The sequence below is a fragment of the Aricia agestis genome, chromosome 1 (assembly GCF_905147365.1).
Source record: "Aricia agestis chromosome 1, ilAriAges1.1, whole genome shotgun sequence".
Lineage (NCBI taxonomy): Eukaryota > Metazoa > Arthropoda > Insecta > Lepidoptera > Lycaenidae > Aricia > Aricia agestis.
In genome coordinates this window covers 12,873,822-12,888,352 of record NC_056406.1, presented here as the reverse complement: position 1 = coordinate 12,888,352, position 14,531 = coordinate 12,873,822, and the positions used below count along the sequence as shown (strand labels likewise).

Genomic DNA, 14,531 nt, shown 5'->3' with positions numbered 1-14,531 from the left:
TCTTAGGATATGATGTCAATAGTAGATTTATTACACACAGAGTCTCAATTGAATAGCTCTTATACTTTAGATTTAATTAATATCTAAAATACGCCGATTTCGTCACAGACACACTCATACACTGACACACTGATGATCATCAAAATGTTTGGCTACTTCCTGAAGTGCTAGAAAGCTGGGTATGTAATCTAAGTTAAGAATACAGCCAATAGAAAAATTCAGGTGTTTATAATATGAAACATTCACCAATTTTATGAATTAGGACATAATAATATAAGAGTTTACAAAGGACTGTAGACAGTTACTAAAAAAAACCTATAAATATTAAGTAAGTACTTACAAGAACCAACTTATAAAAAGAACTGAAATCCAACCAAAAACATTTCTTGTAGAGTAAATGTTTCGATCATGACTTTGGCCGACTAGCCGACTAGCCGATTAGTCGGTTGCAAAGAAGCCGACTAATCGGCCGACTAGTCGGCCAAGCCGATCATAGTCTCGGATGTTTCCGTAACGCTACGTTTACTGCTGATTCGCGGGTAATTCGCATACGCCGCCTGTGAACGTGTCGGATCGAGTTTTGGTTATGTAAACGTCATGATACACTTGAACATAATTACCTAATTTGTTAATACAAAATCCGAGTATTTTATTTTAATAAGAATAAATTTGAAGCTGTTGCATAGCTTTTATCGCGGACTTTGAGCGCTGCGGCCTGCGACCGAATCTAGAAATTATGTCAATTTTTAGGAAGAGCGCAAATTGGCGGTCTTACCGCTTTAAGCGGTCTCTTCCAGAGTACCATAAGTCACGTCATAGATATTTCTTTAAGTACAAGCAAGTAATTTCAGAAACAATTCACTCAATTTAAAAATAATCAAGGTTTTTTTTAATGTAATATCAATAATAGTAAGAAAAATAAAAAGGCCGGATAGTCGGCGCTTTTTGCCGACTAGTCGCCGACTACGAAAGTGGCCGGATAGTCAGCTTTACCGACTAGTCGGCATATCCCTAATTATTGCAATTTACCCTGTTACCATTAATTGTTTACCCTGTGAAAAATATCAGATCAGATCTTATGTAGAACCAAGCTTCTGAATCTACACGGCCTAACTCTACTGACTGTAACTTAAATTCCACATATCAGTAAAATATAATATGTATGGCTCAGCTGTTTCGTTACTAACTTCAGATTAGAAACTAAATATTCGTATCACCTCCACGACGGTAGCGATACACATTACACAATATATCGAATAGACTAAAAGTCTCCGTGGTATTTGGCTGCGTTTTTCGGCGTCACGAAATTTTATAATAAACTAGCTGTCCCGGCAAGCGTTGTTTTGCCTGTTTTCCCTGTTTTCCTGCTTTTCTCTTGAAGTTTTCTGATTTTTTTTCTATAAACCTCACAGAGCCCGAGACCTTTGCAACGAATGCAAAACCGTGGAAATTGGTTCGTGCGTTGTGGACTTATAGCGTCAGGAAGGAAAACCCCACTTATTTTTATATAATACTAGCTGTTGCCCGCGACTTCGTCCACGTGGACTTTAGTTTATACTGTTGTTCCCGTACATCGATTGAGTCGTTTACGCGCAAATCAGAAAAGTATATTGTGTGGGAACCGCACATTTTTCTGGGACAAAAACATTCCTTGTTCCAGATTCAAATTAGTATCTCCAATCTCCATGCCAAACATCAAAATAGATTAATAGTTTAGGCGAGAATCATAAAAGTTTATTGTGCGGAAACCGTATATTTTCCGGGATAAAAAGTATCCCTTGTCCTTTCCCGAGACTGAAAGTATTGCCATAACAAATTTCATCAAAATAGATTGAATAGTTTAGGCGATAATCATAAAATTTTATTGTGCGGGAACGGTACATTTTCCGGGACATAATTAGTATTCCTTGTCCTTTCCCGAGAGTCAAAGTAGATCTATACCAAATTTCATCAAAATAGATTGAATAGTTTACGCGCAAATCATAAAAGTATATTGTGCAGTAACCGTACATTTTTCCGGGACAAAATGTATCCTATGTTCTTTTTCGGGACTCAAAGTATCTTTATACCAAATTTCAGCAAAATGGGTACAGCCGTTTACGCGTGATGTCGTGACCACGCGAAATATAACGTTCCACGCAGCTTCGCCCACGTAAATTAGATATTTCACAGACAAATTAGTCCACAAAAAATAGCCTATAATCCTTCACGTGGTCCTATTTCTTATCTGTGCCAAATAACAGAAAAATTGCTCCAGTAGTTCGTGAGATAAGCCCTTTCAAATAATTTGCCCCATTTTTTTCCACATTTTCCTCTACTTCTTCGCTCCTATTAGTCTTAGCGTGATAAAATATAGCATATAGCCTTTCTAAATAAATGAGCTATCTAACACTGAAAGAATTTTTCTAATCGGACCAGTAGTTCCTAAGATTAGCGCGTTCAAATAAGCCATTTCAAATAATTTCTCCCGTTTTTTCCACACTTTTTTCTATTTCTTCGCTCTTATTACTATTAGCGTGATAAAATATAGCCTATAGCCTTCCTCGATAAATGGGCTATCTAACAATGAAAGAATTTTTCAAATCGGACCAGTAGTTCCTGAGATTAGCGCGTTCAAACAAACAAACAAATAAACAAACAAACAAACAAACAAACTCTTCATAATTATAATATTAGTATAGATTAGATATTTCATCATTTTTCTTTTCCTTACTAGTATAAAAAATTGTCTAAGTGCGGGTTGGAATCGCACTCTACGTTGGTCCCGACCCGAAAATAGGCAAGATTTTTTTAAAGGGTATCCGCCAAAATTGACCCAGACCCAGAGAAGTTTCCTAGGCGCTACAATATGTAAACATGATACTTTTTAGAAAAAACTTCATTGTACTGTACTTATAATTATTGACACTGAATTGGCAAAAAATGATTAAAACACATGATATAAACACATTATCACATCACTACAATCTTATATCTTCTTCTTATATATAAAAATTGATTTTCAAATGTGTTAGTCGCGCTAAAACTCGAAAACGGCTAAACGGATTGGGCTGATTTTAGTCTTAAAATATTCGTAGAAGTCCAGGGAAGGTTTTGAAGTGACACGAAGTTCACAGGGACAGCTAGTATAGTATAAAACAAAGTCGCTTTCTTTGTCCCTATGTTCCTTTGTTCTCTTAAATCTTTAAAACTACGCAATGGATTTTGATGCGGTTTTTTTAAACAGATAGCGTCATTAACCATACCAACCATAGGTTCTTGTTTGAATAAAGCATGTTATTTAATTACATAGAGATTTTTTAAATATATTTTTTGGACATAAACAAAGGAAGAAATTTTTAAATTTTAAGTAAAATTTTACTCCACTAATAAAATATAAGTAACAGATCGTATCAACTAGAAAAAAAAAACAATCAAAATAACAACAGTTTTAGGTTGACAAGCTTTAGTCGAAGTTTCTAAACGTTAACGAAAGAAGAGAATGCAAACTAAGTCAAGCGCAAAATATATAAGGTTTTTTATTTTAAAAATTCACACTTTAACTGATGGTAGCAGGGATCTGCAGATTACCTAGGTAATGTGCACGTTAATGTATTCTGCTTTCTAACGGTAACAGATATCTATTATATATAATATCTATTCGGAAATAAGTTGGAATTCGACGTACCTACCTACCTACCTACTTCATGAAATCATTATGATTGCAGTTCTGGAGTCCAACACTGGTACATATCAACATAAATTGTTGTAAGAGTGGAACAGTCTTACTGTAGGTTTTATCTAAGTGAAGTAGTATTTCTGCAATTCATTTTTTCCCCACTCTTGAAAACCTTTATAGCAAACTAGCTTTTGCTCGCGGCTTCGCTCGCGTTAAGAATTATTATTATTAATTAGGTATTAAAGTCTCAGCCCGGTCGGTTTCAAATTGACAAAGTTTCATACAAACTTTCATCCCCTATTTAAGGAGATATTCTTGGGGAGAGAATTGATCAAAATTCTTTCTTTGTGGATTTGCCTACGTCGTAACATCTACCTGCATGCCAAATTTCAGCCCGATCCGTTCAGTGGTTTGGGCTGTGCGTTCATAGATCACTATTTCAGTCATTCAGTCAGTCCTTTGAGTAATATATTTTTTTTAGATTTCAACATCCAAATGAGACCTTTATACAAAGTGCCATGTCCGGTTTTTACCCCAAAAGGGAGCTGATTTCTAAATTATATTAATTTTAGTACATCTACACACCATCGGGCTTTATTTATTCCCGAAGTAATCGTTATTTTAACAAGCATTGTTAAAACAACAAAAACCAGTAAGCGTTACCAAAATTGGTACAATTTAACATTGAGTTCAATAAATTAATCATTTGTATACCTTTCAAATTGTTTACATAAATTATAATGAAAGTAAAAAAACATTAACTTCCCGTTCAAGTATAAAGAATATCATATAAATAGACATTACTACTGAATCAAATCAGTTGCACACAGACAGTCAATCAAACAACCGAAATGGCCTTCAAGGTAACATGCTTTAGTTTTTATATCTAAATACTAAGTGTTTTGTTTAATATATTTTCTTCTAAAGGCTTCTAAAAGCAAAAAATAAATAGCATAAAGATTGAATTTAGAGTGCTATAAATTAGACTTGCACACTTTTATGTATTAGTAGCTGTCCCGGTGAACTTCGTGTCACTTAAAAACCTTCTCTGGACTTCTATGAATATTTTAAGACTAAAATCAGCCCAATCCGTTTTATATATATAGATTTTTAGTCATTGGAATTAAAGAGGTTAACAGTTGACATAAAAATATATGTATTATACTTTTGTACCAGACGAAAATATAAGCGTTGCTATCTACATAATTAATATTAATTTATTATTTTCATTTTTCCAGTTCATCGTTTTCGCTTTGATGGTAGCGGCTGCCCAGGGCAGCGGCATCGGCGCCAACTACAACAGCTTCTCGTACGGCGTGTCTGACCCCCACACCGGCGACGTCAAGAGCCAGCACGAGACCCGCCTCGGCGACAACGTGGTCGGCCAGTACTCCCTGCTGGAGTCTGACGGCACACGCCGCACCGTGGACTACGCCGCCAACGCACACTCCGGCTTCAACGCCGTGGTGCGCAAGGACCCCGCCCTCATCGCCGCTCCCATCGCCCACGCCGCTCCCGCATACGGCGCCTACGCCCGCGCCTCACCCCTGGCATACGCCGCCGCCTCTCCCCTCGCCTACGGCGCTGCCGCTCCTCTTGCCTACGGTGCTGCCGCTGCACCTCTCGCCTACGGCGCTGCTGCTGCTCCCCTCGCGTACGGCGCCATCGCCGCTCCCGGCTACGGCATCGGCTACGGCACCCACGGTGCCATCGGCTACGGCGCCCACGGACTCGGACTCGGCTACGCTGGACGTCTGGGATGGTAAACCTGATGAACTAAGTCATGATAATATAATAATGCTGTGATAAATATAATTACAATAAACTATTTTGTAAAATTATCTTTGGTTCTGATTTTATTCTCCTTCTCTTTGTGCCAACGTTTCCAAAAAATGTTTAAAAAGTTACTATTGCTTGATAAAATATTATGATGTTGTTATGGAAGAGACGGCAAAACATTTTGAAAAACTATTCTGACTAAACGACGGTAATTAAATTAGGACATAATAATGTTATATAGTTTGATTTAAACAATATCAGCAAGGTTATTAATTAATATTATTATAATTTTAAAATAATATAAAATAAGATTTGACAATAGGTATTTCTCTTTAACTCGGCAAATCAGTGTGATATTAAAATCTTATAACAGACTACTTACTTATCTTATTGCAATGACATAATTGTACTTGTAGTTGATAGTATCGTATCGCATTTGCGGTCGCCTAAAACCGATTTAAGAGGGCTACCGACCCAAAAAATCAAACATCGTCCTTCTCTCTTCACACTCACGCCCGTCTTTCATATGCCAGGTGAAAAAGGACGACGCGGAATCATCGACAAGTTAGTTTTACTTGAATAAAAGACGAACTATATTGATTATGAAAAAGGATCTTGAGCAAATTTAGGTTTAGGTTTTGTCAATGCCTTTTTAGATATTAAAAAATATTAAAGAAAATACAGCAAACTTCGAAGATCCAAGCAAAAATGTGTCTAAAACAAGGTTTTTTGTAAAAAAGAAACTATCGAGCATTTTTTCAGTAATCGTGTTTTCGTCTTGAGCGTAAACGCCTATCTTCATGAACTGAAGTTGCTTGTGTAAAAAAATCAGTTTTCTAAACCTTACATATTTTGAGGTCTAGGTTTAGGTATGTAGTCAAGTTAAGGTGCGTTCTTAACCTCTATAGTCTATCGAGTACTCTGTTTAGGTTTTGGCTCTGAAGTTAAGTAATTGCTGCGTGAGTCGTGACAAATATCTAAAAATAAAGTAATTAGGTATGTGAAACCTTGTATTATTCGGGCAAGCTTTGAACATAACTAATTATGTGTATCAAGGTTGAGCATGCTTGGATACGTTTTGAAATCCGTATAAGTGAAGTTATAATAATGTCTTACTACCATTAACCTCCTTCCCATAAAATAATGTATTTTTGTATGTTGTTAGTGTTATTAACCCCATATAATTAGTTCATATGACAATAACATATTATTCTCTCGTATTGTTAATTGTTTTAAATTAATAAGGGAAATCGGGACGGTTGTGAGGTCACGGAATGGGCCGCTTGAAGACCGGCGTTGGATACCTGCTAGGTGTGCCAACACTGCCGAGCTTGGTCCAATTTGCGGCTGATTTGTTTAGGAATTTTATTGACATTATTTTCATTTTAATATTATCATAATTTAAGTTCTTTTTTATTGTATCTTAGTGTAATAGTAAGTAATAGCTGCAAATAAATCATTATTCATTCAATTATAAGGATAATAAGTAGTATTAGCTATATCGTTTTTATTGCTTAAGCTATGGTCTCGTACTTACTTTAGATTGCACAGGGGCCATAAAAAAATCTTGCCACTTTTGTTTTCGCGCATATCGAATCATATTAGCAACTAAGGGTGGGTTGCACCAGAGGCGTGGTTAAGGTTAAAGTAATGGTTATTGTTAAGGCTAAATTTAGCTTTATCTTTGACCGGAGAAATTGACGGATGACAGCTGGTCCAACAAGGTTAAGGAGAACTGTCAAAAATTGTGTTTTTGTATGATGACAGTGTTAGTTTCTTTTTTCGCCACGTGCATTTAAAACCTTGTCGAGCTCTATGGTTATGGTTAAATACGGCGTCTTGATGGCGTCCATTTTTAACTTTAGCCAAAGATTTGACATTTCGAATTATAGTTAAAGTTACAGTTATGGTTAAAGTTAGTTGGTGCAACCCAACCTAAACCAACACGGTAGTTTAAATTAGTTTACACTTTACAATCATCCCGCGCGCTCCCGAGGCGCATTATGTAATAGTTTATGTATAATTTTACGCGGACGAAACATATTTTGTGGCATTTGGATACTTATTTATAAAATGTTTATTTGTTTTGTTCAGTGGGTAGTATTTAACACAAATCTTTTTTTTTCATAATTTCTACAAACAGAAAGCCTGGACCTAAAAATAAAATTAGCCAAGTGCGAGTCGGACTCGCGCACGAAGGGTTCCGTACCATTATAGAGCAAAAATTGCTAAAAATGTGTTTTATTTTGTATGGGAGCCCCCCTTAATGATTCATTTTATTTAAATTTTATTATTAATTATTAAAGTATAAACTGAGTATGTTGTGAACATTTCAAGTGCTTACCTGTTGCCATTATTAATATCGAGCAAGAAATAGAAAAAAAATACCGTTTGTTGTATGGTAGTCCACCTTAAATATGTAATTTATTTTGTTTTAAGTATTTGTTGTTATAGCGGCAATAGATATACACAATCTGTGAAAATTTCAGAAATCTAGCTATAGCGGTTCTTGAGGTACAGCCTGGAGACAAACAGACGGACAGACAGACGAACAGACAGACGAACAGACAGACTTCGAAGTCTTAGTAATAGGGTCTCGTTTTTGACCCTTTGGGTACGGAACCCAAAAAATACGTTACATTATAATTTATACGTAAAAATAAGCTACTAATTGTACAATGTACAATAATTCTGTATAAACTTTCCCTGAATTTCTACTAATAGTTATTTCAAGACTAAAATTAGCAAACTCAGTTCAGCCGTTCTTGAGTTTTAGCGTGACTAATAAACTTTTTATTGACAAATATTATATTTTCTAAAATTTATTTATTATCTTCGCAATTATTTTTTTAGAGTGTCTATTTAACATTTTTGTCAATACTTGAGGAATCCAGAAAATACCTAAAATTATGCGCAATAGACACATTTTTCAGAATTTTCAATTACGAATATCTTGTCTTATCTTGTCTTAGACAGTACACCTTAGATTTACGCTCACAGTAGTAGTTTAACCCCTCCCTTCCTTCCTTCCCTACCCTCCCCTATTCCCTCCCCTTCCCATCCCTACCCTCCCCTATTACCCTATTCCCTCTTAAAAGGCCGGCAACGCACCCTCAGCTCTTCTGATGCTGCGAGTGTCCATGGGCGACGGAAGTTGCTTTCCATCAGGTGACCCGTTTGCTCGTTTGCCCCCTTATTTCATAATAAAAAAATAAAAAAAACGAGCAAACCGGTCACCTGATGGAAAGCAACTTCCGTCGCCCATGGACACTCGCAGCATCAGAAGAGCTGAGGGTGCGTTGCCGGCCTTTTAAGAGGGAATAGGGTAATAGGGGAGGGTAGGGATGGGAAGGGGAGGGAATAGGGGAGGGTAGGGAAGGAAATAGGGTAGTTTAGGGTAGTTTGTACCCTTATTTCATAAAAAAAATGTTTCTAGCAAATAATTGTATGGCCAAAATTATAACAGCTTATTTCAAGAAGTTTAGGTTTAAAACGTGTACGTGTATAGTTAACACAAGACAAAGGTAATTAGTATACATAATATTATGAAGTGCCTAGTTTTAAACTTTTATTTAACCTACGAAAATACAGATATTTTAATAACATTCAACCTAAATTGTTTACTTATCTGTTATTTTAAATGTAATCGTTAAATATGTTGTAAATAGAAAAGTTTGCCTCTTAAATTCATCACTTTTATGTTTCATTCGTTTTCACATAACCATAGCTAACTTCATTATTAAGACCTACACACATTATATAATACTATAGTTTAATTAAAGTAAAAGCACAATGATTAAAATTCTTACATCAAACGTGATATTATTATTATCATTGTGAAAATAGGTAAATGTACTATCAGAGAAGATGATTCCTAGGCAGATGGCGAACCTAAGTTAAGTCAAACCCATCCGACAGCTATAACATTGCCGACCAAATGACGTAGGTCCGTCAACTGCCTAGGAATCAATTTCCTCGATGGTACATACCTAGTACTAGGACGTTCTTCTAAAATAGGTTCCTATTGTTTTTAAGAGTAACGCCATAATTGTAAATAATTATATTAATAGAAAATGTGGAAACAAACTTCTAATTAAGTGAAAAAAGTGTTTATCATGTGTACAAATTATTCAATTTACAATAAGATTTATAACTTGAATTGACTTGATTCGTACTACATACGGAGAAAACCCAGTTACAGTAAAAGTCTAGGGCTGTCTGTTGACCATACCGGTTTCCGGTACCACAGACACAGCAAAAATTATGGAAGTTAGAACACACTTGAAATACCTACAAACGAAAAATTTTTTCTAAATCAGTCCAGACGCTTATGAGGAGCTTGCAATAATTAGTAACATGCGAACAAAATAAATATTTTTACCAAAAACCGCCATGTAGGACGTAATATCAACTCTGGGGTGGAAATATATATATATATATATATATATATATATATATATATATATATAGCTAGTTATTATAATATAGAGTATTGTCACTTAGTTTTGTTACAGTCCGTATATAATGATAGATAGTAATATAATATTATTATATTATTAAAGTAATTATGGAAGAATTCCATAGCAAACTGATTTTGATCGTTGTGTAGTCGCCGCGTAACCTTCGGATACTTTCTTTCCTCCACACTTGACTGTCAAGGTTACATTACCAAGATCCTGACTCTTACAAATAGTCTGGGGGCAACTATTGATTCAGTCGATGAATGTTGATTTAAAATTACAAAATAAGTTGAAGACTTGACTTGAATGTAATCTGAAAACTTTTGACGATATAAAGATTGCATAGATAGACTTGGCTGTCCTTTTTACATTATTTTCATGTTTAAGCTGGGAATACATTCAACGATCAACCCATTAATATAATATTATATTAATGTAATAATAAATCCAATAGTCTGTCTGTGTGACTGTTTTTGGTTTTAAATTAATTTCGTATCCAGGTATAGAGTTACTTTCTGCTTCGGAAAAAATATTTTTGATTTGAATTTCAACACTAACGATTGATTTATGAATTCTTGCAATTACCAGGTGATTGCTCGCAAACCCGTGAGAAATAGCTAATAATGCTTATACATTTGAAATGTGCTAATAAAGCTCTTTCTTTTGATACCCCACACGACACCGTTAGGATTGTTTGTTGTTGTTCTATACTTTAAGTCCCCTAGATGGCGCTACAGTCAATTTAAAGTAATGTCATGTAGCTTTTAACCAGCGGACAATCAAGAGGCTTCTAACGACACCTCATTTGTCCATATAAGATAAGTAGTTTTAACGTTACGAGGGAACAGATGAACATACTTACAGACATACAGGCCAAAATCTCCTTTTTGCTTCGCCGTAGTCGGGTAAAAAGACAATTTGATGACTCATGACTCTTATGAGTCATGAGGCATTTTCTATTGTATTTTGGACGGCAAATGTAATAAAAATAATATATAAAAATGTATACATGGTGTAACAAAACTATGCGATAATACTTTAGGGTGTGTATCATGGGTCTCCTATATTATAGAGTTCGTTGTGAAATTAGCAACGCTGAAAGAGTGTTATTTTTTAAACCATTGTATCGGAAAATTCATGACGCTGGGGTGCTTGCCCATGTTAATGTCAAAATTGTTGCTCTTCCAGCGCTGCAGCTACTTTCACTGTGAACTCGATACAAGAGACCCACACACACCCTAAAGTATCATCGCTTAGTTTTGTTACACCTTGTATACAATAAGAATTTATATCCTTAAATAATAAAATATGACACAAAAACAGATAATATTCATAATGAAAAATATATATTTACAATTTAGTTTTATTTTCCATTTTATCACAGTTTCTTTTACAGTCTTTTGTTATCATTATCTACCATCCCAGACGTCCAGCGTAGCCGAGTCCGAGTCCGTTGGCGCCGTAGCCGAGTCCGAGTCCATGGGCGCCGTAGCCGATGGCTCCGTGGGTGCCGTAGCCGATGCCGTAACCGGGAGCGGCGATGGCGCCGTACGCGAGGGGAGCAGCAGCAGCGCCGTAGGCGAGAGGAGCAGCGGCAGCACCGTAGGCGAGAGGAGCAGCGGCAGCACCGTAGGCGAGGGGAGAGGCGGCGGCGTATGCCAGGGGTGAGGCGCGGGCGTAGGCGCCGTATGCGGGAGCAGCGATGGGGGCGGCAATGAGGGCGGGGTCCTTGCGCACCACAGCGTTGAAGCCGGAGTGAGCGTTGGCGGCGTAGTCCACGGTGCGGCGTGTGCCATCAGACTCCAGCAGGGAGTACTGGCCGACCACGTTGTCGCCGAGGCGGGTCTCGTGCTGGCTCTTGACGTCGCCGGTGTGGGGGTCCGACACGCCGTACGAGAAGCTGTTGTAGTTGGCGCCAATGCCGCTGCCCTGGGCGGCAGCCACGAAGAGAGCGAAGATGACGAACTAAAATAAAAGAAAGCAATAGTTATTACTTATTAGCATGCAAAAAGAAGGCGATATGTGATATGTACCTATGGGTTGAAATTACATTTTATGAAAATCCTCTTAAAATATTAAAATATGTCTTGTCTTTTTTAAGCATCTGCCGATAGAATTGGCTACATGACTTTTCATAATATACTGTCTTTAAATTGTGTAGTTTAAAATGTAATATTCAATTGAAACAAACCTTGAATGCCATGTTTGTTGTTTGATTGCACGTTAAAATGCTACTGATGTTAAACGACTTAAATCGCTATTTATATGACTTGCTGTTGAGGTTTTTGGTAAAATTACTTTCAATATTGTCATTAACATTGTATTTTTATTTCTACGCGGTATTACCTTATCGTGGAAGTGTAAAATAAATGATTTTATTTATTTATTTTATTTATTTGTATTATACACGTTGTTTGTATAAACACCGTTATCCTTGAAACCATCAAATGAGACCGTCAAAATTAACAACTTTTTCTACGAGAACAATTATGCTGGGAACTCAAAAAAATCCGTCTTCATACCCATACAAATTGCCGATCCGGGCATCCGTATGGGTATGAAGACGGCATTTTTTTTGAGTTCCCAGCATTTCTCATAGAAAAAGTTGTTCATTTTGACGGTCTCATTTGATGGTTTCAAGGATAACGATGTTTACACAAACACACTGTATATGTATGTATAAAAAAAAATTAACGTACTAATTAATGACGCACGCAACTTTGTTGCACCGATATTCGGTTATCGCATGAGAACTGTAAATTTTTCTACGCTAAAAACTATCATAATATTGTGTCCTTTTCCAGAACTCAAAGTATCTCCATAGCAAATTTCAGCAAAATCGATTCAGTGATTTGAGCGTGAAGAGGTAACAGACAGACAGACGGACAAACTTTTGCTTTTATAATATTATTAGTTTAGTATATTAGTATTAGTGGATATTATATGGATCTAGATCAAATGCATCTAATATATTATAAAATTCTCGTGTCACAATGTTAGGCCGCGTACTCCTCCGAAACGGCTTTACTGATTTTAACCAAATTTCAGTTCAGTGGGTCTGAGAATCGGCTACTGGGTACTTTTTATATTGACAAGTGCATTTGTTGAATAAATAATAGTAAATTATTACAACTCGAGACTACAACTCCCTCCTACATTGTTTGTGCGACGGGATAGCGATGGACGTTGCCATGGTGATATACTTATTTAGTCACTTCAATAAAATAATACGGGCGAAATACTTAATATGAAAAAGAAATGTTTGCCGGGACAGCTAGTTTTATTATAAAATTGACAGTAAATAATATTATGAGAAAAATGAAAAAAAAAATTGGAACTTACTAAAAACTACAATTTTTATTCACTATGGCCATCTAATTTAAAAAGCGTCCAAAAGCGAGTAGGACTCATGGACGAAGGGTCCCATAATATTATTATCGTTAAAGACTTACAAAATTATGTTGTATTGCAGCCACCCCGTAAATATTTATTTTATTTTGTTTTCAGTATTAATTTCTGTTTTAGCGGCAAGAGAAATACATAATGTGTGTGTGTGTGTGTGTGTGTGTGTGTGTGCTACGGACACACAGCGGAGTATTAGTAAATAGTACGTGTCCCGCTTTTAACATTTGGGTACGGAAGCCTGAAAACTGGGACCTGTTTCACTATTTCGTACCCAAGGGGTAAAAATAAAATGGTGATTTGTCCCTATTAACTTAAAAATATAAAGAAATTTATTGTTTGAAGACCTCTGTGGCTCATTTTGGTGGGCTGTAATGTTGGTAGCTCAAACCGGGGGTCGCGGGTTCGAATCCCGCCGACGGAACAAAAAGTTTTCAAAGTTCCTGGGTCATGGATGTTAATTAAATAATATGTGTATCATATAATTACATTCTTACAAATTATATGTATAGTATAAAAGTATTAAATACATTTCCGTTGTCTGGTACCCGTAAGGCCGTAACACAAGTCCTTCAGGTACTTATCATGGGGCCAGACTGACGTGGAGTGAAGCGTCCATGCATAATATTATTATATTATTATTATGATAAATCTGTGTTGTAATTTAAATTCAAGCAAATTTTTTATTTACATTTCATTAATTTTATTCCGTGAATTTGTCTTCATATTATAGCAGCTACTCTCATTAATTTTTAAGAGGGATTATAATAATAATAACACTAATTCTTTATTTCATTAAATATTACAAAGTATAACTTATTACTATTGCTATATTATAGCTGCAGTGTTCGCATAGTTCCATATTATTACGACATTAAAAATATTTTATCACTTATGTCGTAGAGTTGAGACAATAGGGATGATGACAAGATCAAAGATTAACGAATTTTGTTAATAAAATTAAGAACTCACGGTAAAAAATAAGTGTTCCCAAAATTTCAGCTTGATAGCATTTGTATTTTTTTTGTTATGCGCCTTCAAAGTTGGATATTCAAGTCGATTTTTTTTTCAATTAAATTTCTTAATATCTGTATACAATTCGATAACTCATGTAATTAAAAGCAACTTTTGTTATGAAACCACTTTCATAAACGCAATATTTAATATACCTGTTGTACAAAGTTGTCTCCCGATGCGTACAAACTACGAAAGACTGACGTCATACTTTCGTA

The 14,531-nt window shown here is 35.9% G+C and overlaps 2 protein-coding genes across 2 annotated transcripts; one reads left to right on the top strand and one right to left on the bottom strand.

Moving 5' to 3' along the window:
• Window positions 1-4,491: 4,491 nt before the first annotated feature.
• Window positions 4,492-5,205, top strand: LOC121731822 (larval/pupal rigid cuticle protein 66-like; the record flags this gene model as incomplete). Its single annotated transcript, XM_042121487.1, has 2 exons — window positions 4,492-4,521; window positions 4,897-5,205. Coding segments are annotated over exons 1-2 (321 nt in total), but the record flags the coding sequence as incomplete, so codon positions are not given.
• Window positions 5,206-11,278: 6,073 nt separating this feature from the next.
• Window positions 11,279-12,113, bottom strand: LOC121734127 (larval/pupal rigid cuticle protein 66-like). The gene is made up of 2 exons (XM_042124554.1): window positions 12,089-12,113; window positions 11,279-11,862 (listed from the first exon to the last, which is right to left on the bottom strand). Exons 1-2 carry the CDS (start codon window positions 12,098-12,100, stop codon window positions 11,311-11,313), a joined length of 564 nt encoding a protein of 187 aa, XP_041980488.1. The 5' UTR covers window positions 12,101-12,113; the 3' UTR covers window positions 11,279-11,310.
• Between the last annotated feature and the right edge of the window lie 2,418 nt (window positions 12,114-14,531).